The sequence below is a fragment of the Mya arenaria genome, chromosome 5, assembly GCF_026914265.1.
Source record: "Mya arenaria isolate MELC-2E11 chromosome 5, ASM2691426v1".
In the NCBI taxonomy this organism is placed as follows: Eukaryota; Metazoa; Mollusca; class Bivalvia; order Myida; family Myidae; genus Mya; species Mya arenaria.
Genome location: NC_069126.1, coordinates 30763056 through 30780922, shown reverse-complemented (window position 1 = coordinate 30780922; position 17867 = coordinate 30763056). Strand labels below are relative to the sequence as shown.

Here is a 17867-nt window from a genome sequence, read left to right as displayed (position 1 = left end):
CTTCACAAAGGTGATATATATATTAACCATTTAACAATGTATTGAAACCATCACATGATAATGTCAATCAACCAAGCTGTAATTAAGTGATTATTAGCGTTGTTAATGCTTATGCAAATTGTGCTCTTCAAAGACTATTTGAGCAAATATGCTGAATGAATCCAGATTTTAGTATCTTACTTTTAACACTTCTTATTGCTACACTTTATTTCGTTACACAAAAAAGTGCATTTTACAAAAACATGAGCGAGAACCTCCAAATAAATCAATAAATAACAACAACAAAAAAACACATGATAATAACTTTATTATTCAAGCTGTATAAATAACACTAGAACTCCGCGGGTCGGATGTGTCGCCTGACGAATTATTTACTGTCGACATTATAGCTGTTAGATTGGCATTTTTTCATTTATAGACAATGATATTGCCATTTAACTTTCAAGTGTAGGTGGCATTTGAACTGAAGGTAACAACGTTAAAGCAAAACAGGAAGTCGGCCATTTTGTTGTTGTTGTTGTTAATCAATCGTAACCCCTTGTTGTATTTTTGTAGAGGGACACCCAAGGAAGCTTCCTGTCAAGTTTCATTGAATTTGGCCAGGTAGTTTAAGAGGAAATGTTCTTTAAGCAATTGTTGACGGACGGACGACGGACCAAGACCGATCACAATAGCTCACCTTGAGCACGAACTGGGGAGCTAAAAAAGTGTGCAAGGTAAAGTTAAACATGAAAATTAACAAAGGGCAATAACTCTAATATGGAAGCAAGAGATACAGTTTTTGTGCACTGCGATCCCCTTCAATAAGATCTATCTATCTATAAAGTTTCAAGTTGATAACTCTTATAGTTTTCGAGAAATGCCCCGGACAAAATTTAAGTTTGAAAATTAACAAAGGGCAATAACTCTAAACATATAGATACAAGAGTTACGGTTTTTGTGCACTGCACTTTCCCTCAATCAGATATACCTACGGAATAAGTTTAAGGTTGATACCTCCTATAGTTTACGAGATATGCCACGGACAAAACCTAAGCATGAAAATTAACAAAGGGCAATAACTCTAAAAATATGGCAGCAAGAGTTACGGTTCTTGTGCACTGCACTTGCCCTCAATGAGATCTATCTAGCTATGAAGTTTCAAGTTGATACCTCTTATATTCTTCAAGATATGCCCCAGACAAAACTTTAAGCATGAAAATTAACAAAGGGCAATAACTTTAAAAGTAAGAAAGCAAGAGTTACTGTTATAGTGCACTGCACTTGCCCTCCATGAGATCTATCTACATATGAAGTTTCAAGTTGATAACTCTTATATTCTACAAGATATGCCCCGGACAAAACTTAAAGCATGAAAAATAACAAAGGGCAATAACTCTAAAAATATGGAAGCAAGAGTTACGGTTTATGTGCACTGCACTTGCCCTCAATTAGATCTATCTACACATGAAATTTCAAGTTGATACCACTAATAGTTTATAGGTTATACCCTGGACAAGCGAAAATGGGACGCGCACGCCGCCACCGCCGCCGCCACCGCCGCCGCCACCGCCGACAAAAGTAACCCCTATATGTCGTCTTTTCAGGCGACACAAAAAATGATGATAGAACAAAATCATAATGATGACACTAATTCTACCAGAAAAATGACATTCATGTTGAAAATGAGTACATGCATTAATATAATTTTCCAATCTGTGCATTTTGGTGAGTACAATAATTTTCTCTAAAACCCTTCTCCTTTCTGGAGGCCAACATGGGCACCAATCTGCCTTCATAGAATTGAATGGTTAAAACTGCACTCTCACAGAATGATCATTTTGCCAACTTTTTTTTAATTTAATTTTTGTCTTGGAATGAGCCATTTTTTTTCGTGAGTGTCTGGAAACCAGTAAAAGAAGACTGCTGACAAAAGTGGAGATCGCAGTTATCATATTTACGTTTGAAAATCGATGTTTTATGCTGAGTAAAGTCATTAAGTTTAACTGCTTAATTGAAATTACATCCGATCTCCTTGCAGCATAGTTAAATCTAAAGATATCTGACATTGCAAACCGTCCATATACATCCAAGGTTGTTATCAATGGAAAATGGCCACGGAGTTTCGAATGACCTATGTAAATGAAAGAACTGCTGAACAGCCCACTAAATAAAATGATGACCAAATAAAATTGTGTTCATTTACCATTGGAGCTTTCTAATTGATTAAATCAGAATATGTCCAGCAATCTTACTGGCAGAGACATGAGCATAAACACTAATCATTGTAAGCTTTCGGCTATAAGGTTTTTCCCTGAAGTTTTCATTGCATGACTTATATCCTTATGACGTTATGTTATTTTAATACAATATGAAGGGTTTTAACTGAAGAGTTATGGAAGGATGCTGCACCCTGTTCTGCTTGGTAGTATATTTCTGCCCTCATGGAGTCCAGCATTGGTACACTTCTGCATTCACAGAATCAAATGCTTAAGACTGTCAAATATTTATTTTGTTTTGATTAAAACTTATAATTATTATAGATACATACAAACTTATACAGGTATGTTTTGCACTTGAAACCTAATATTACTTCAATTTAACATAATTCCTAACATTTTTGATAAAATTCATGATGTTCAAATTATATATAGCACTGTACAGTGTGCCCTTTTCTCCCTTAGCGTCTTGTCCCTTTTCGGCCATACATGTCCTTTTTTTACCTGGCTAAAACCCTACAACTAGGTTTAAGGGGTCTAGACAACAGACGGTCCCAAAATCGGCAAATTCAGTTTGTCCTCAAAACAAACCTAGAATTGTCAATGCGAGCCAGTTAGAGGCCGATTATACATCATTCTACACAATTAAAATAATAAACACAACAATCATGTTGCTGTCTCATCTGTGTTTCCACGTTTATAAATAGTGCATAATGGTTTCCCAGTTTAACTTATATCTAATTACGAGTACAGATAAATATACCGATACTATTCTTAAACTTATTGGGATTTACATCATAGACAACCCCAGTAAATTTCTAATTGTAAAATGTGCAAAATCTGCAAAAGATGCATGTGTCGTTATGTTATACATCAGTAAGTAAGATTCAGCGTTTTACACAACAATGTCAATTTTATGTTTTTTGACATTTTTCTTTTGTTTTTTGACATTTTTCTTTTTTCTTTCAATCGTATCATCTAGTGTCTAGTCCCTTTTAATACATCATAGCTCGCAAACATCAAAGCAGCTATTATTTTGCAAATGATGTAACTAAAACTCAACAATTTGAACTTTCACATATCTTTTTACGTAATATCAATTAGAGAGAAAAACACACATTAAATGGCATACATGTACAACATATATATATATACATCCTCAGATTTTAGCACATGTAACAGTATTGCGAACAATCACACCACAGAGAGTATGACCAGATCAATCATCATATGAACAAATCAATAATTATACAATTGATTTTTCAATATAACTCTCCATTATTGAAGCTTGAAGACTTTGATCAATGACTTAAAGATCACAGTTTTTGTTTTTTCAACTTTTTTTGGATGAAGCCTCGGCCCTTAGAATTCTGAAAGTAGCGACGAATTGCTTTTTGGTTGTTTATAGAGATTTATCAGTGAAGTAAAATAGATATTTCACTGTTCCAAACACGTTACATATATGCATATAAATATACACGTTTTTCTAAAAAAGTGTAATTAAATGACTTTTAATTCCACTTTAAGGCTTATATTAAAAAGAAAATTTGTTTGATTCAGTGTAAGAAAGTTTAAGATTGCAATATATTTCACCCCGTGAATATTTCACTCAAGGCAACGCAACTAGTGAAATATAAATTTTAGTGCTCACTCGGTGAAATATAATAGATCATAGACTGAAACAAACAATTATTCTCAATATTCAATCAAAGAACCAAAGCAAATCCCCCTTTTATATCCCGATTGGTTTTAGGATTTTGAATTTTGATTCAAATTTTCATGAAAAATATCAAATATCTTTGGGGGCTGTGGATGGGGCCAAATTCTGACCCTTTTTCAGTCCGAAAACCTCCCACAACATTTCATCAGTCAAACACAAAAAATTAGTGGCAGGAACATCTTTGTTGTCTGTGTATAAGAAAATTTATTTTAATCATGCGTTTCTTAAAATGAAATGGTCACTTAATGCCACTAACCTATCTTTTGCACACTTTAATTTGTCATTCACATATTAATATAACCCACATTTAGAATACACTATCACAACTAAGGCTTATCAGTCCATGTATTATTTGGCGGGAATCTGTGGCAAACCAAACTCATCCACTGGAACATTGTCCTGGAATAAAAAAGAACAATAATTGTACCTTTAACAATAATGGGACCATAATTGGGAGTTATATTGTATTTTTAAGTCTTCTGCTTTTATTATCAACAATCCCCATATGGTATGGAAAAACAAATCCCTTTGTTTTCATGTACATGTATTTCATATGAATTTAACTCCAAAAGAAACGGTACTGTATTAAATACAAAATGTAAAAAAAAACCTGATAAAAAATAGTCCCAAGATACTTCCTTGTTCATAAAGCTCATGTCTCATCAAAGATTTAAATGCTCTTTGAAAGTTAACAAATAGTCCAGATATGTTAAATTGCAATCTAAGGCTTAAAAGCTTCAAGGGTGCCCACTAAAGACCCCTACCAGGGGGCTACCCTGAACCTGCCAAGGGACCTAACGCGACCCCTGGACCCCTAGCGCAAAGTGATGTCAACTTTTAAATATCAAGAGGGAACATTGGAAACACAACACATTCAAGACCTAAGGCTAATTCTGGCATTACTGGTACATGTAGCTATTTAATATACAGTATATCTTCATCAAATTGCATCTTTTTTTAAGTTAAATGTGTAATCTAAGCATAAAGTGCACGAAACTTTTCATAAAACCACCTGTTTTACCAAATAGGTTAAACCCATGTCAATTCACCCTGGCGGCCATTTTAACTGTGTCATGTGTAGGTTTATTTGAGTGATGAAGTCATGAATACAAATGGTGACCAGTGAGCCAATAAAAATAGTCCTGATTACCACGACTAATATAACATGAATCATGAGCCATTCATCTGACTAATAACCTTGATTTAATGAGTATGCCTAGAAAAACTCTTTTACAAAGTTTTGTGCTGATTGGATAAAAACTTTTTTTATCTGTACAAATTATAAATGAAAAGTAAATGTAAAAAGGCAAAACTCTGGTATTACTTAGGAGTAAGGATCCTTCAGTTTTTAACTCCACCATATTATTCACTTTGCCCGACAATTTACTGTAACCAAGTTTCATTAAGACTGGATAATAACTACTTAAAATATACCCATTCGGCACAAAAGGAAACTGATATTATCAACCTAGCCAATAGAAATTAATTTCAATGGACGAGAACGAAAAATTAACTGAATAACTCAGACGCGATGAGTTATGCAAACAGATGCAAATATTAATCCCATTTCTAACCTCATTCAGTCAAAGGGTAAAACTTTGTGTTACACATGCAAACTGTAGGCAGAGTTATGGGGTTTGATATATTTGTCCACATTGTCATAGTGATCAACCTTCATGTCAATATATTTACACCTCAACTTCCATTCCTTATATAAACTGCCTATTGTCAGATGAACGCAATATCTTCCGATATGTTCGGATTGGAAATCATCGCATATTAATATGCAAATTGAAAAATGTTTAAAATTCTCATTTTTGTTTGTATTGTGTCAGCAGGCCATGAAAAACTTAAATCAACATTTTAGAAAGTGTTTATTTATGCTATGTTAATGTATTGTTGTCATTTGCGTTTCAATTTTAGGTTTAAAAGTGATTTGATGTGATTAACTATTTCCTTTGTTGTTGTGACTTGATATGATAAACTGTTTCCAGTTACGGTCAAGTCGTTCTATTTACGGAATGGGTGAGAAAGAATTACTGTAGGGTTTTTCGTAAATGAAATGAATGATTTTTCTAACAATTCTTGAAAGAAATAATGAGCTATTAGTGTAAATAAAAGTAATGAATTGCATGATTGATGTCATTATCGGGGATATGAATGGTTGGTTAGAGTATGCGTAGAGTCATCCGGACTCCACTTACTTTAAGCAGCTTAACTGCGTTCATACCCAAATAATAACATTGAACCCGCAATTCATTCCTTAAAAACACATATATCTGAATTTTGGATTTATGGACAGCACCAAGGTCCTTTAAAAACACGCATACACTGACTTTTTTCCAAAAACCAAATGAGATGAGCTAATTAATATGTAAACTGTGACGCACCCTGACACTTTCACCACCTGGGTCGCTCGTTGGTACAGATGGTGTAGTGACGGCATCGTCAAGGTATGATGTGTCCTCATCTAGACCGATCTCATCACCTGGGGAATACAAAAGGGAGGTAACGCATGTATGAAAGGGAGGTTATGTATAATACAAGTTTAATATCAATGATAGTGTAGTGACGGCATCGTCAAGGTATGATGTGTCCTCATCTAGACCAATCTCATCACCTGGGGAATACAAAAGGGAGGTAACGCATGTATGAAAGGGAGGTTATGTATTATACAAGTTTAATATTAATGATGGTGTAGTGACGGCATCGTCAAGGTATGATGTGTCCTCATCTAGACCGATCTCATCACCTGGGGAATACAAAAGGGAGGTAACGTATGTATGAAAGGGAGGTTATGTATTATACAAGTTTAATATCAATGATGCTCCCGGACCAGTGTGAGCCACAAACAGAGCCGGTAATCCTGTAAATAAAAACAGTTCTGTATAAAAGGGAGGTAATGTATATGAATAAAAGGGAGGTAAATCATGTATAAAACGGAGGTAATCCATGTCCTAACAAAAGACATAAATGCATGCAGCTCTTATGAAGAACTTAGTTACTAAATGAAGTTTCAATATGCTATAGGGCTTTATCCGAAGAGTTATTAAAGGGTGCTGAATGCTGTCATTTTTTGCTAGCATCCTTCTGCCCTCATGGACCAGTATGGGCACCCTTCTGACTTCCTAGAATGAAATGCTGTTAAGACTGTCAAATATTTATTTGATTAATTCAATCTTATAATAAGATTACAAATACATGAAAACTTCCATATCTGGTAGTTGAAACCAAATATTTCTTCAATGAAACACAATAACTAACATTTTTCATCAAATTCATAATGATCAAGTTCTTCATAGCCTGATCAAAATACCCTTTTCTTCATTAGCAAAATATCCATCATTTGTAGCAACCTGTCCTTTTAAAACCTGTCTAAACCCTATGCTTAGTGTCATCAATTAGCACTGATCCCTTCGTTTCACAAATTTAAGGTCAACAACAGCTTACTAGTTTTATTGGCACTTATTTCTAAACATTAAAAATGCTTGCAGACCCTGAAATCTAAGGCTCATTTTCAATGCCTAAAATTCAATGTTTTTCAATTAATCCATGCTTGTTTCAACACTAAAACACTTTACAGAAATAGTTTAATATATTGGAATTTGTTTGTTTCTTTGATGTGAATTACCCCCCACTTATATAAAAAGAAACACAGTACTTTTTCGACCAATCAATGCTTGTTTCAACACTTTCTTCACTTTATAAAAGTAATCTTTTATAATATATATATGAATTTGTTCGATTTTACTATGCAGGACCCCCATCCCCGTCAATAGTCATTCGAGATCATAAAAAAAGACTTAGATTTTAACTTTTCTGTATGAAATTTAGCAGTGGTAATTGCCATTTATACACAAGAGATATAACATATTCAATCAATTATCATGTACCTGTGTAGAAGCTCAATTATAAATTGTCAGTCAAACTAAAATAACAATTTCACTTTTCGTTAGAAATAACCTGTCATTTAAAAGTTTGTGAATAATTTATGCTAGAAATCAGAAACTATAAAAGACAGTTAAAAACACCGACAGGGACATTCCTGATTGAAATTTGATTTTTGAATCACCAAACCTAAATGTTTGCATTATTGGTTAAAGAAATCATATTATGATCAGCTATGTAAAATCCCAATTTGACCAAGCTGGGCTGACATTTTACCAAATTAGTTTAAACATTATATATTTAACAACGATTGTGAAGAAAGCTATGATAGCTTATACTAAGTCACTCTTGTTGGCACGATGTTTCGCGAGAGTGTGGTCTTGTGTTGTGGGGGAAACCGCAGTACCCGGAGAAAACCCACTTGTCCAGCTTGGTGACCACTAACCAAACTCACATGCGCCCAGGCTGGGAATCGAACCCGGGTCGCCTTGGTGAGAAGGGAGTGTGTTAACCACTGCGCTAACCGGACAACCATTTTGAGTACAGAGAACGGAGCACTAGTTGTTTTTTTTGAGAGGCCAAGGGAATGTTTCCCCTATTAAACCTCAAACCTACGATGACTTCTTAGGTTAGAGGGAGACACATTTACAGAAAGTGTATTCTCCATCTTCTTGGAAACAAAACGGAAGTTGTGCTACCATCTCACACATCGCCCAAAGAACTAGCTCAAGAGTTTAGTGACTTTTTCGTTGAGAAAATTGAAACGATCAGAAACAATATCACATCAGCTGATAACACAAATCATGAAAATACTACTCTTGAAATGCAAGACTCAGAAGTGAAATTTAATGAATTCGAACCCGCAACAGAAGATGAAATTTCTAAGCTAATTGCAAATTCTTCCACCAAATCGTGTGAACTTGACCCAATTCCAACATGGTTATTGAAAGAATGTTCCATTGAGCTTGTTCCAATAATTACAAACATTACCAACATCTCATTGAGGGACGGAGAAGTGCCATCGTCATTCAAACTCTCGCACATTCGTCCTCTTTAGAAAAAAAAATCATTGGATCCTGACATATTCAAAAACTACCGACCAGTCGCAAATCTTCCGTATTTGTCCAAAATCAATGAAAAAGCTGGAGACACTCGCTTAGAAAGACATCTGGAATCCAACAATCTACATGAACCTTATCAATCAGCATACAGAAAATTTCATTCCACAGAAACTGCCTTACTTAAAGTGCAAAACGACAACTTGCTAGCACTGGACCAACAAAAAGTTACTATTTTAGTGATGCTTGATCTATCTGCGGCGTTCCATACCATAGACCATAAAACATTGCTCACACGTCTTGAACATCATTTTGGCATTTCTGGGAAGCCACTCGAGTGGATGAAATCGTATTTAAGCGACCGCTACCAGACCGTATGTATTGACGGTGAGCTTTCCGAGCCCGTGCACATGACCTATAGTGTCCCCCAGGATTCCGTCCTGGGTCCTAAATTCTATGTCATGTACACAAAACCAGTTGGTGCTATTTATCGAAAACACGGACTAAATGTACATTTCTATGCTGATGATTCCCAATTGTATTTGTCGTTTTGAACCAATAGATGAATCAACTAACAAAGACATGGTAAATCGTGTAGCAAATTGTGTTTCTGAAATCATGCACTGGATGAATAACAATATTCTGAAACTGAATTCGGATAAGACGGAACTTATAGTTTTATCATCTGGTCATAAGTCTGAAAAAGTATCAAATCTTACAGTAAATGTTGGAACATCTGTTATCACTCAATCAACGTTAGAAATCTTGGTGCTTTTCTAGACTCTCGGATGAACATGGAATCGCATGTTAAGTCTGTGTGCAAATCAACTTACGCTCAGCTGAGACAGATAGGACGCATTCGACAGTGTATCAACGAGGATGCTACGAAAACACTCGTAAATGCCTTAGTAACATCTAGATTGGACTATTGCAATTCTCTCTTGTATGAAGTCCAACAACAATCTTTGAACAGGCTACAACTTGTACAAAACACTGCTGCTAGGATAATTACCAGAAAGTCAAAGTTCAGTCACATCACGTTAGTGCTTAAAGATCTTCACTGGCTCCCAGTGGATTACAGAATCCATTTCAAAATACTAACTCATGTATTTAAATCACTTTATGGCAAAGCTCCACAATACATTAATGATATGATCAACGTTTACAAACTGACTAGAAATCTACATTCAGCCAACCAATCTCTAACTCTTGTGCCACCAAAAACAAAACTTAAATTTGGGGATAGGAGCTTTTCTGCGGCTGCTCCTAAACTATGGAACACTTTACCAGCACATGTTAGAGACTGTACTTCTCTTGAAAGCTTCAAACGACAACTAAAGACTCACTTCTTCGTTCAGGTTTATGGGAACTGAAAACTGAATCGCTTACTTTATTAACTGTGATTATGTAATTTGGAACAGTCAAGATGGAAAATATCCCATATTCCAATATCTTAACAGAATGGTTTCAGTTCATATTATATTTGTACTGTTTAACCATGTATTGTTAAGCGCTTTTGAGCATTTTTGGAAAGAGCGCTATATAAATGTGGTATATTATTATTATTATCATTATTCTTAACATTTTCTCTTTTTTCCTTAAAATGGAATTGTCTTGGCTTGTTTACAGGGAATCACTCATGCTTTGGCAAAATAAAGTGTGGCAAACAATTGGGATGTGTTAAAACTTAAGAACTGATGGCTGGAACCCTTTAACATATGTTGATATATGCTTAAATATTGTCTTTAAAGTCCATGATTTTGAAATTCCATTAGTAACGCTTTTCAAGAAAGTGCTTAAAGGTTAAATTATTCCTCAGCTGACTTATGAAGTCCTTGTGCCAATGTGGGCAACGGTTTTGTTGTCAGTTTTCATATTTTTTTTCTTGACTGTACCGGCTTCAGTTTGCTACCCACTAAAACCAGACTTTTTTTATACTTTAATTGTATTGTTTTTCTGCAATTGTGGTATTAAAGAGTAATATTATGATATAAGTGTTTTCTGATACATTACCATAAAAAAATAGGGCCCAAAACATGAGTGAATCCCTTTAAAAAATGTCTCTTTTTCACACAGCCAAGCTTGTTAATATTCTCAAAGCCAAACAATAATGCATGGCTCAAGCATGTAAATCCAAAATCTAACATTGATGACCATCTTACCGAGAGCGTCTAATTCTGCCTCCAGCTCGTCATCATCTACTTCCGGCATGCCATAACTGCGGCCCATAATCTCCTGGACTTCGTTCGAAGTTTCCGTTAAGTCTTCCAATTCGTCTTGTAGATTCTGTAGATAACATTGCCATGACATTGATAGAAATATTCTTAAAAAAATAATTGCCAATTTATTTATCATTGTCAGAATTTCAGTATTTGTATATACACCCAGGGTCGGTTTTCATAAAATATCTTAAGTCATTTCCTAACTTTAACCATATTTTTAAGTATCTCATTTATATTATGATATAATTGCTCCATAATATCTGAAATACTTTATTTTCATTGCTTTAGATTCATAATACATAATTTTATGTAATTTTTTTTTATAATTCACTTTAAATTTGACTTTGAAAATTTAAAAAAAAATTGACTTCAGTTCAGAAATGACTTTTAATGATGATAAATGAACACTGCCCCAGTATTTCGTGGTTGTTTTTATGTGAATCTGCATTAATAATCATTATCAGTACTACTAATAACAAACTATTATTACATATTTTCATAAAATGGCCGGTGATTCAGCAACCAAAATAGAGGATGGTCTTCTTCTGACACATCACCAACCTTACCTTGTTTCTACTACTCGTATGTGATGTGTGTACAATTTAAAATGTTTCAGGTAAGCCCCTGCTTCAGAAATATCCTTACCTCAATCTGATCAATGTTTTCATGCTCAAGGTAGGCCCTTGCTGGGAAATATTCAAACCGCAATCTGATCAGCGTTGACATGCTTAAGGTACGCCCCTGCTTGAAATTATTCCTACTTCAACTTGATCAAGGTTAACATGCTAAAGGTACGCCCCTGCTGGGAAAATACCCTTACCTCAATTTGATCAAGGTTGACGTGCCTGTTTGCCCCTGACTGGGAAATAGCATAACCTCAATTTGATCAAGGTTGACATGCTTGTTTGCCCCTGACTAGGAAATAGCATAACCTCAATTTGATCAAGGTTGACATGCTTGTTTGCCCCTGACTGGGAAATATCCTTACCTCAATTTGATCAAGGTTGACATGCTTGTTTGCCCCTGACTGGGAAATACCCTTACCTCAATTTGATCAAGGTTGACATGCTTGTTTGCCCCTGACTGGGAAATATCCTTACCTCAATTTGATCAAGGTTGACATGCTTGTTTGCCCCTGACTGGGAAATAGCCTTACCTCAATTTGATCAAGGTTGACATGCTTGTTTGCCCCTGACTGGGAAATAGCAAAACCTCAATTGGATCAAGGTTGACATGCTTGTTTTTCCCTGACTGGGAAATAGCCTTACCTCAATTGGATCAAGGTTGACATGCTTGTTTGCCCCTGACTGGGAAATAGCAAAACCTCAATTGGATCAAGGTTGACATGCTTGTTTTTCCCTGACTGGGAAATAGCCTTACCTCAATTGGATCAAGGTTGACATGCTTGTTTGCCCCTGACTGGGAAATAGCATAACCTCAATTTGATCAAGGTTGACATGCTTGTTTGCCCCTGACTGGGAAATAGCATGACCTCAATTTGATCAAGGTTGACATGCTTGTTTGTCCCTGACTGGGAAATATCCTTACCTCAATTTGATCAAGGTTGACATGCTTGTTTGCCCCTGACTGGAAAATAGCATAACCTCAATCTGATCAAGGTTAACATGCTTGTTTTCCCCTGACTGGGAAATAGCATAACCTCAATTTGATCAAGGTTGACATGCTTGTTTGCCCCTGACTGGAAAATAGCATAACCTCAATTTGATCAAGGTTGACATGCTTGTTTGCCCCTGACTGGAAAATAGCATAACCTCAATTTGATCAAGGTTGACATGCTTGTACGCCCCTGACTGGGAAATAGCATAACCTCAATTGGATCAAGGTTGACATGCTTGTTTGCCCCTGACTGGGAAATATCCTTACCTCAATTTGATCAAGGTTGACATGCTTGTTTGCCCCTGACTGGAAAATAGCATAACCTCAATCTGATCAAGGTTAACATGCTTGTTTTCCCCTGACTGGGAAATAGCATAACCTCAATTTGATCAAGGTTGACATGCTTGTTTGCCCCTGACTGGAAAATAGCATAACCTCAATTTGATCAAGGTTGACATGCTTGTTTGCCCCTGACTGGGAAATAGCATAACCTCAATTTGATCAAGGTTGACATGCTTGTACGCCCCTGACTGGGAAATAGCATAACCTCAATTTGATCAAGGTTGACATGCTTGTACGCCCCTGACTGGGAAATAGCATAACCTCAATTTGATCAAGGTTGACATGCTTGTTTGCCCCTGACTGGGAAATAGCATAACCTCAATTTGATCAAGGTTGACATGCTTGTTTTCCCCTAACTGGGAAATAGCCTTACCTCAATTTGATCAAGGTTGACATGCTTGTACGCCCCTGACTGGGAAATAGCATAACCTCAATTTGATCAAGGTTGACATGCTTGTTTGCCCCTGACTGGGAAATAGCATAACCTCAATTTGATCAAGGTTGACATGCTTGTTTTCCCCTGACTGGGAAATAGCCTTACCTCAATTGGATCAAGGTTGACATGCTTGTTTTCCCCTGACTGGGAAATATCCTTACCTCAATTTGATCAAGGTTGACATGCTTGTTTTCCCCTGACTGGGAAATAGCATAACCTCAATTGGATCAAGGTTGACATGCTTGTTTGCCCCTGACTGGGAAATAGCCTTACCTCAATTTGATCAAGGTTGACATGCTTGTTTTCCCCTGACTGGGAAATATCCTTACCTCAATTGGATCAAGGTTGACATGCTTGTTTTCCCCTGACTGGGAAATAGCCTTACCTCAATTTGATCAAGGTTGACATGCTTGTTTGCCCCTGACTGGGAAATAGCCTTACCTCAATTGGATTAAGGTTGACATGCTTGTTTTCCCCTGACTGGGAAATATCCTTACCTCAATTTGATCAAGGTTGACATGCTTGTTTTCCCCTGACTGGGAAATAGCATAACCTCAATTGGATCAAGGTTGACATGCTTGTTTGCCCCTGACTGGGAAATAGCCTTACCTCAATTTGATCAAGGTTGACATGCTTGTTTTCCCCTGACTGGGAAATAGCCTTACCTCAATTTGATCAAGGTTGACATGCTTGTTTTCCCCTGACTGGGAAATAGCCTTACCTCTATTTGATCGAGGTTGACATGCTTGTAAGCCTTCTTGAACTCTTTAACTCCCACTTTCATTGCATCAACCTGTGGAAAAATAAACATAGAATGACTTTTTTCATGAGCATTTAGCAATTTTTAAATATCCTTTATATTTAACTAATAATCTGCTCTACTATTGGAACATATACACATGTACCAAAATTTAAGAGTGTTTCACCAATGAAACTTGCTTATTTAAATATATTTAAAAAAAAAAACACACAAAAAGATATGGAAAGTACTAGTATGTCGTATCTTAAATTCAAAGACACAATACCGGCTCAATATTTCTTAAACCATAAATTGTTAAAGAAATAAAACCTTGGTTACCACAAATCATGCTCACATGACAAAATTCAATTCAACGTCTATATATTAAACTTACAATGGACAGATTGTTAAGAACTTCTTTTAAGTAAACAAAAGTGTCAAAGTAATCGTTGTTTACTTTCAAATCTACAATACTCTGAAAGTTTGAAGAAAACACTTGTGATCTGTGATATTTAAAATAAGATTTGAGACAACTGTTTCAGCTGTACTAGATTAAATAAAATATACGAAACCGTCAAAACATACTTAAAGTTTAAAAGTTAACAACAATGAAGTTGTTAACTTAAACAAAGTTCTGAACAATCAGTCAACTCATTGTATGCTATCTCAAGTCAGAAATAAAAGGGCTATATTTAGGAAACAATACAAATTTTACAAGATAAAACCTCACTTACTGTTGATTTTGTGTCTTTGATCTGCTGTATGGCGAAATTCTGTTGTTCCATGTTGAACGACTGGTTTGAAAGATTTTCTCGCTGATTTTCATACCTGTTTGAAAGAACAGTCAGTGTGCACATAGCTTTTTCTGGATGATAAGAACGTGAGAGTTTTTTTCATTTCTAGTTACTCAGACCTTCCAACCAAATTTTTGATACAAAAATAAAGGAATTTTTCAAATTGAAAACATCATAATATATTGATTTGTTCTCAACAAACCTGAAAATCACCCTGAACAAAAACTATTTTTCATTAGATCACCTTTATCTGCATTTTGTTGTATTTTCAATAATATTTAAACAGAAGATACATTTTTATCAGGACATTAATATGACAAAAAGCAAATTTACATGTTTTCTAGCTACATGTTATACTTACATTTTCTTTTGTTTTAACACTCTCATTGCTTTTTGTTTGACCATGTTCTGCAAAAATAAAACATAACGAGTCACCATCAAGTAATCTTTTAAATACGGTACATGTATTGTACATAATAGGTTTTTGACCAGATTTTTAAAAAAAAGCAGGGTGCTGCAGTAAAGGGACAGGGTGCTTAGGGGCACATTTGTATTGCGGAATTTGAGCTTTGAAAAACTTAACACTATAAAACTGACAAAAACTGTTAACAATATTTTTAAAATAAAGTTGTTTTAGGTTTTAACTGCCAGATATTTAAGGTTTGTATGTATTTATAATTATATAATTAACTTATAATAAGTTTGTATATAACAAAGGAGATTGCTGATAGTCTTCAATCATTATCGAAAGCTTTCAATTCTAAGAAAGGTACAAATTATCCAAGAGGGCAGAAGGAATCTACCAAAGCAATGCATGGTGTTGCACACTCTTATAACTCTATAGCTCACACCTTAGTCCATAAGTTTAACCTGACTGGTAAACAAAAACATGATGTATATCAAAACTATAAATAATTGAACAAAAACAATTTTAATTTCAAAGAAGAAATTCTTTAAATTTATTTACATTAATCACTTCATTGAACAAACACAATTATATTTTAATTTCAAAGAAGAAATTCTTTAAATTAATTTAAATTAATCACATCATTTTAAAAACAGACAAATTTATATGCTGTTACCTTCGAGGGCCCATTTCTCATCTTTGCCATTTGATCCTTGTACTTTTTTAACTCTGCATCAAGGCGAGCAATTTTCTTGTCAATTGATTCTCCTCGAGAGTCAATCTGAAAAAAGATAAAGTTTCTATTATTTTGACATTTCTTATGTATCCCTGTAACGCTACAACTCCCTACCATTTAACACCGGGCGAAAGAATATATATAGTAATATTATGCATCGATGTTAAATAACAATGACAAAATTGTTCAATACAGTACACTCAACGAGTTAGACCCACTTTCCGTTTCCCTCCGCGAATTTTTGCTATCACGGCCAACACAATGATTTTATCGACTGTCAACTTTCCTCAGAGTTTGAATTTAAGGCCCTCCGAGGGTGATCAGTCGACCGAAGAATAACGAACTCGGCATTCCTCGGAGGGGTTAACTCCGCGAAACTCTGCGGACACTAGATAAGAATCTACGCTAAAGTTATATTTATTTTATTAAAATTTTCAACTGATTACGACGGCTCCAGTAAATTGCTTTTTATTATTTTTCCTCTGCCCGTTTTGCATTCGTATTTCACTAGTTGCACATGTATCTTATAAACGTGTTTTTGCTAATGACTGATAAACACATTTCTTCCGAGAAATTCTAGGTTACACATTTTCGGAAAATCAGGAGGTCAGACACGCGTTCAAAGTGCATGGTTTTGAAGGCCTTCTTGCCTCGTTTTCTGTGGAAAATTCCATGAAACGTCATAGCTATTTTTAACCACCAATAATAAATAGTAAATTCTACATTGTATTGATCACGCGCTTGACGTCAGAGGTCATGGTTCAGAATCGTGTAAATAGTCGGCTGCTTTATGATGCAGTAACTTAGTGGATATACTTGAATGATTCAATGTTTATAATTCAAGACAATTTAATTTGTCATAAGAGTTGTTATTTTCACATACATGTATTCATGAATACCGTTTTAAACATGTACACAACCTATCAGATACTTGATAAACAATCGACACATTTAAGTGTTTTATGATATCTGAACATGTTTTTTTTTGCATAATGACATATATAAATATGTGTTTAATAATCGGCAATAATATTTTTATAGAAATTTGAATTATAACATTCGCAACTTTTTGCTGGGATGGTGGACGTCACGAGTCTGCCATAGTAAAAAAAAATGTCAAAAGACTCGTTAACGGCCATTTAGGTGAACTAGGGCCGAACAAGACCAGTCATTTTACTGACAGTAACATCTTGTACAAACAAACAAGTGGCACCAGCCATGCTAGGTTATAAATTCTTTCAACATAACCATCTAGTAATTTTGTTATGCTTCATGCTTAAACCAGTTAACAGTTCAACCCATTTCGCAATAAATCAAATATTGCTATGAATTGTTTTGGTAACCATATACAATTTGTTAATTCATATTCTTGGATCCAATTACCAAAGCTTCATATTATACGTCAACATAGTATCTTCATCGAAAGCTTAAAGTAAAACGCATAAGTTGTACACATTACAATATCTAGTGAGTCTCGAAAATATGTGACGGATTTTCGGTTCAATAATTATTAACTAGATCACAAACTTACAAATCAGTACTTACATTCGAAACACAGTCAGTAAGGTTCGGTGCAGGCTCTTTCGGCTTCCCCCGTCCAAAGAGTCGATTCATTTTTGTAAATTAAAAAAATATTAACGAAAAACAAACAAAGTATTACTACTACTCCAATGCGGAAGTAAACACAGATGACTATGACGTCATTTCCCTC

The 17867-nt window shown here is 35.2% G+C and overlaps 1 protein-coding gene across 2 annotated transcripts; it reads right to left on the bottom strand.

Annotated features, from left to right (window-relative positions):
* Positions 1 to 290: 290 nt before the first annotated feature.
* Positions 291 to 17859, bottom strand: LOC128235219 (charged multivesicular body protein 5-like). Of its 2 annotated transcripts, XM_052949995.1 has the most exons (8): positions 17702 to 17859; positions 16097 to 16201; positions 15376 to 15422; positions 14955 to 15048; positions 14203 to 14274; positions 11027 to 11150; positions 6309 to 6406; positions 291 to 4317 (listed from the first exon to the last, which is right to left on the bottom strand). In XM_052949995.1, the coding sequence occupies exons 1-8, from the start codon at positions 17768 to 17770 to the stop codon at positions 4267 to 4269; spliced, it is 660 nt and encodes a 219-aa protein (XP_052805955.1). In that variant the 5' UTR covers positions 17771 to 17859; the 3' UTR covers positions 291 to 4266. The 2 variants fall into 2 exon arrangements, with proteins under 2 accessions (XP_052805955.1, XP_052805956.1); XM_052949996.1 differs by lacking the exons at positions 291 to 4317; positions 6309 to 6406 and adding an exon at positions 6567 to 6670.
* Between the last annotated feature and the right edge of the window lie 8 nt (positions 17860 to 17867).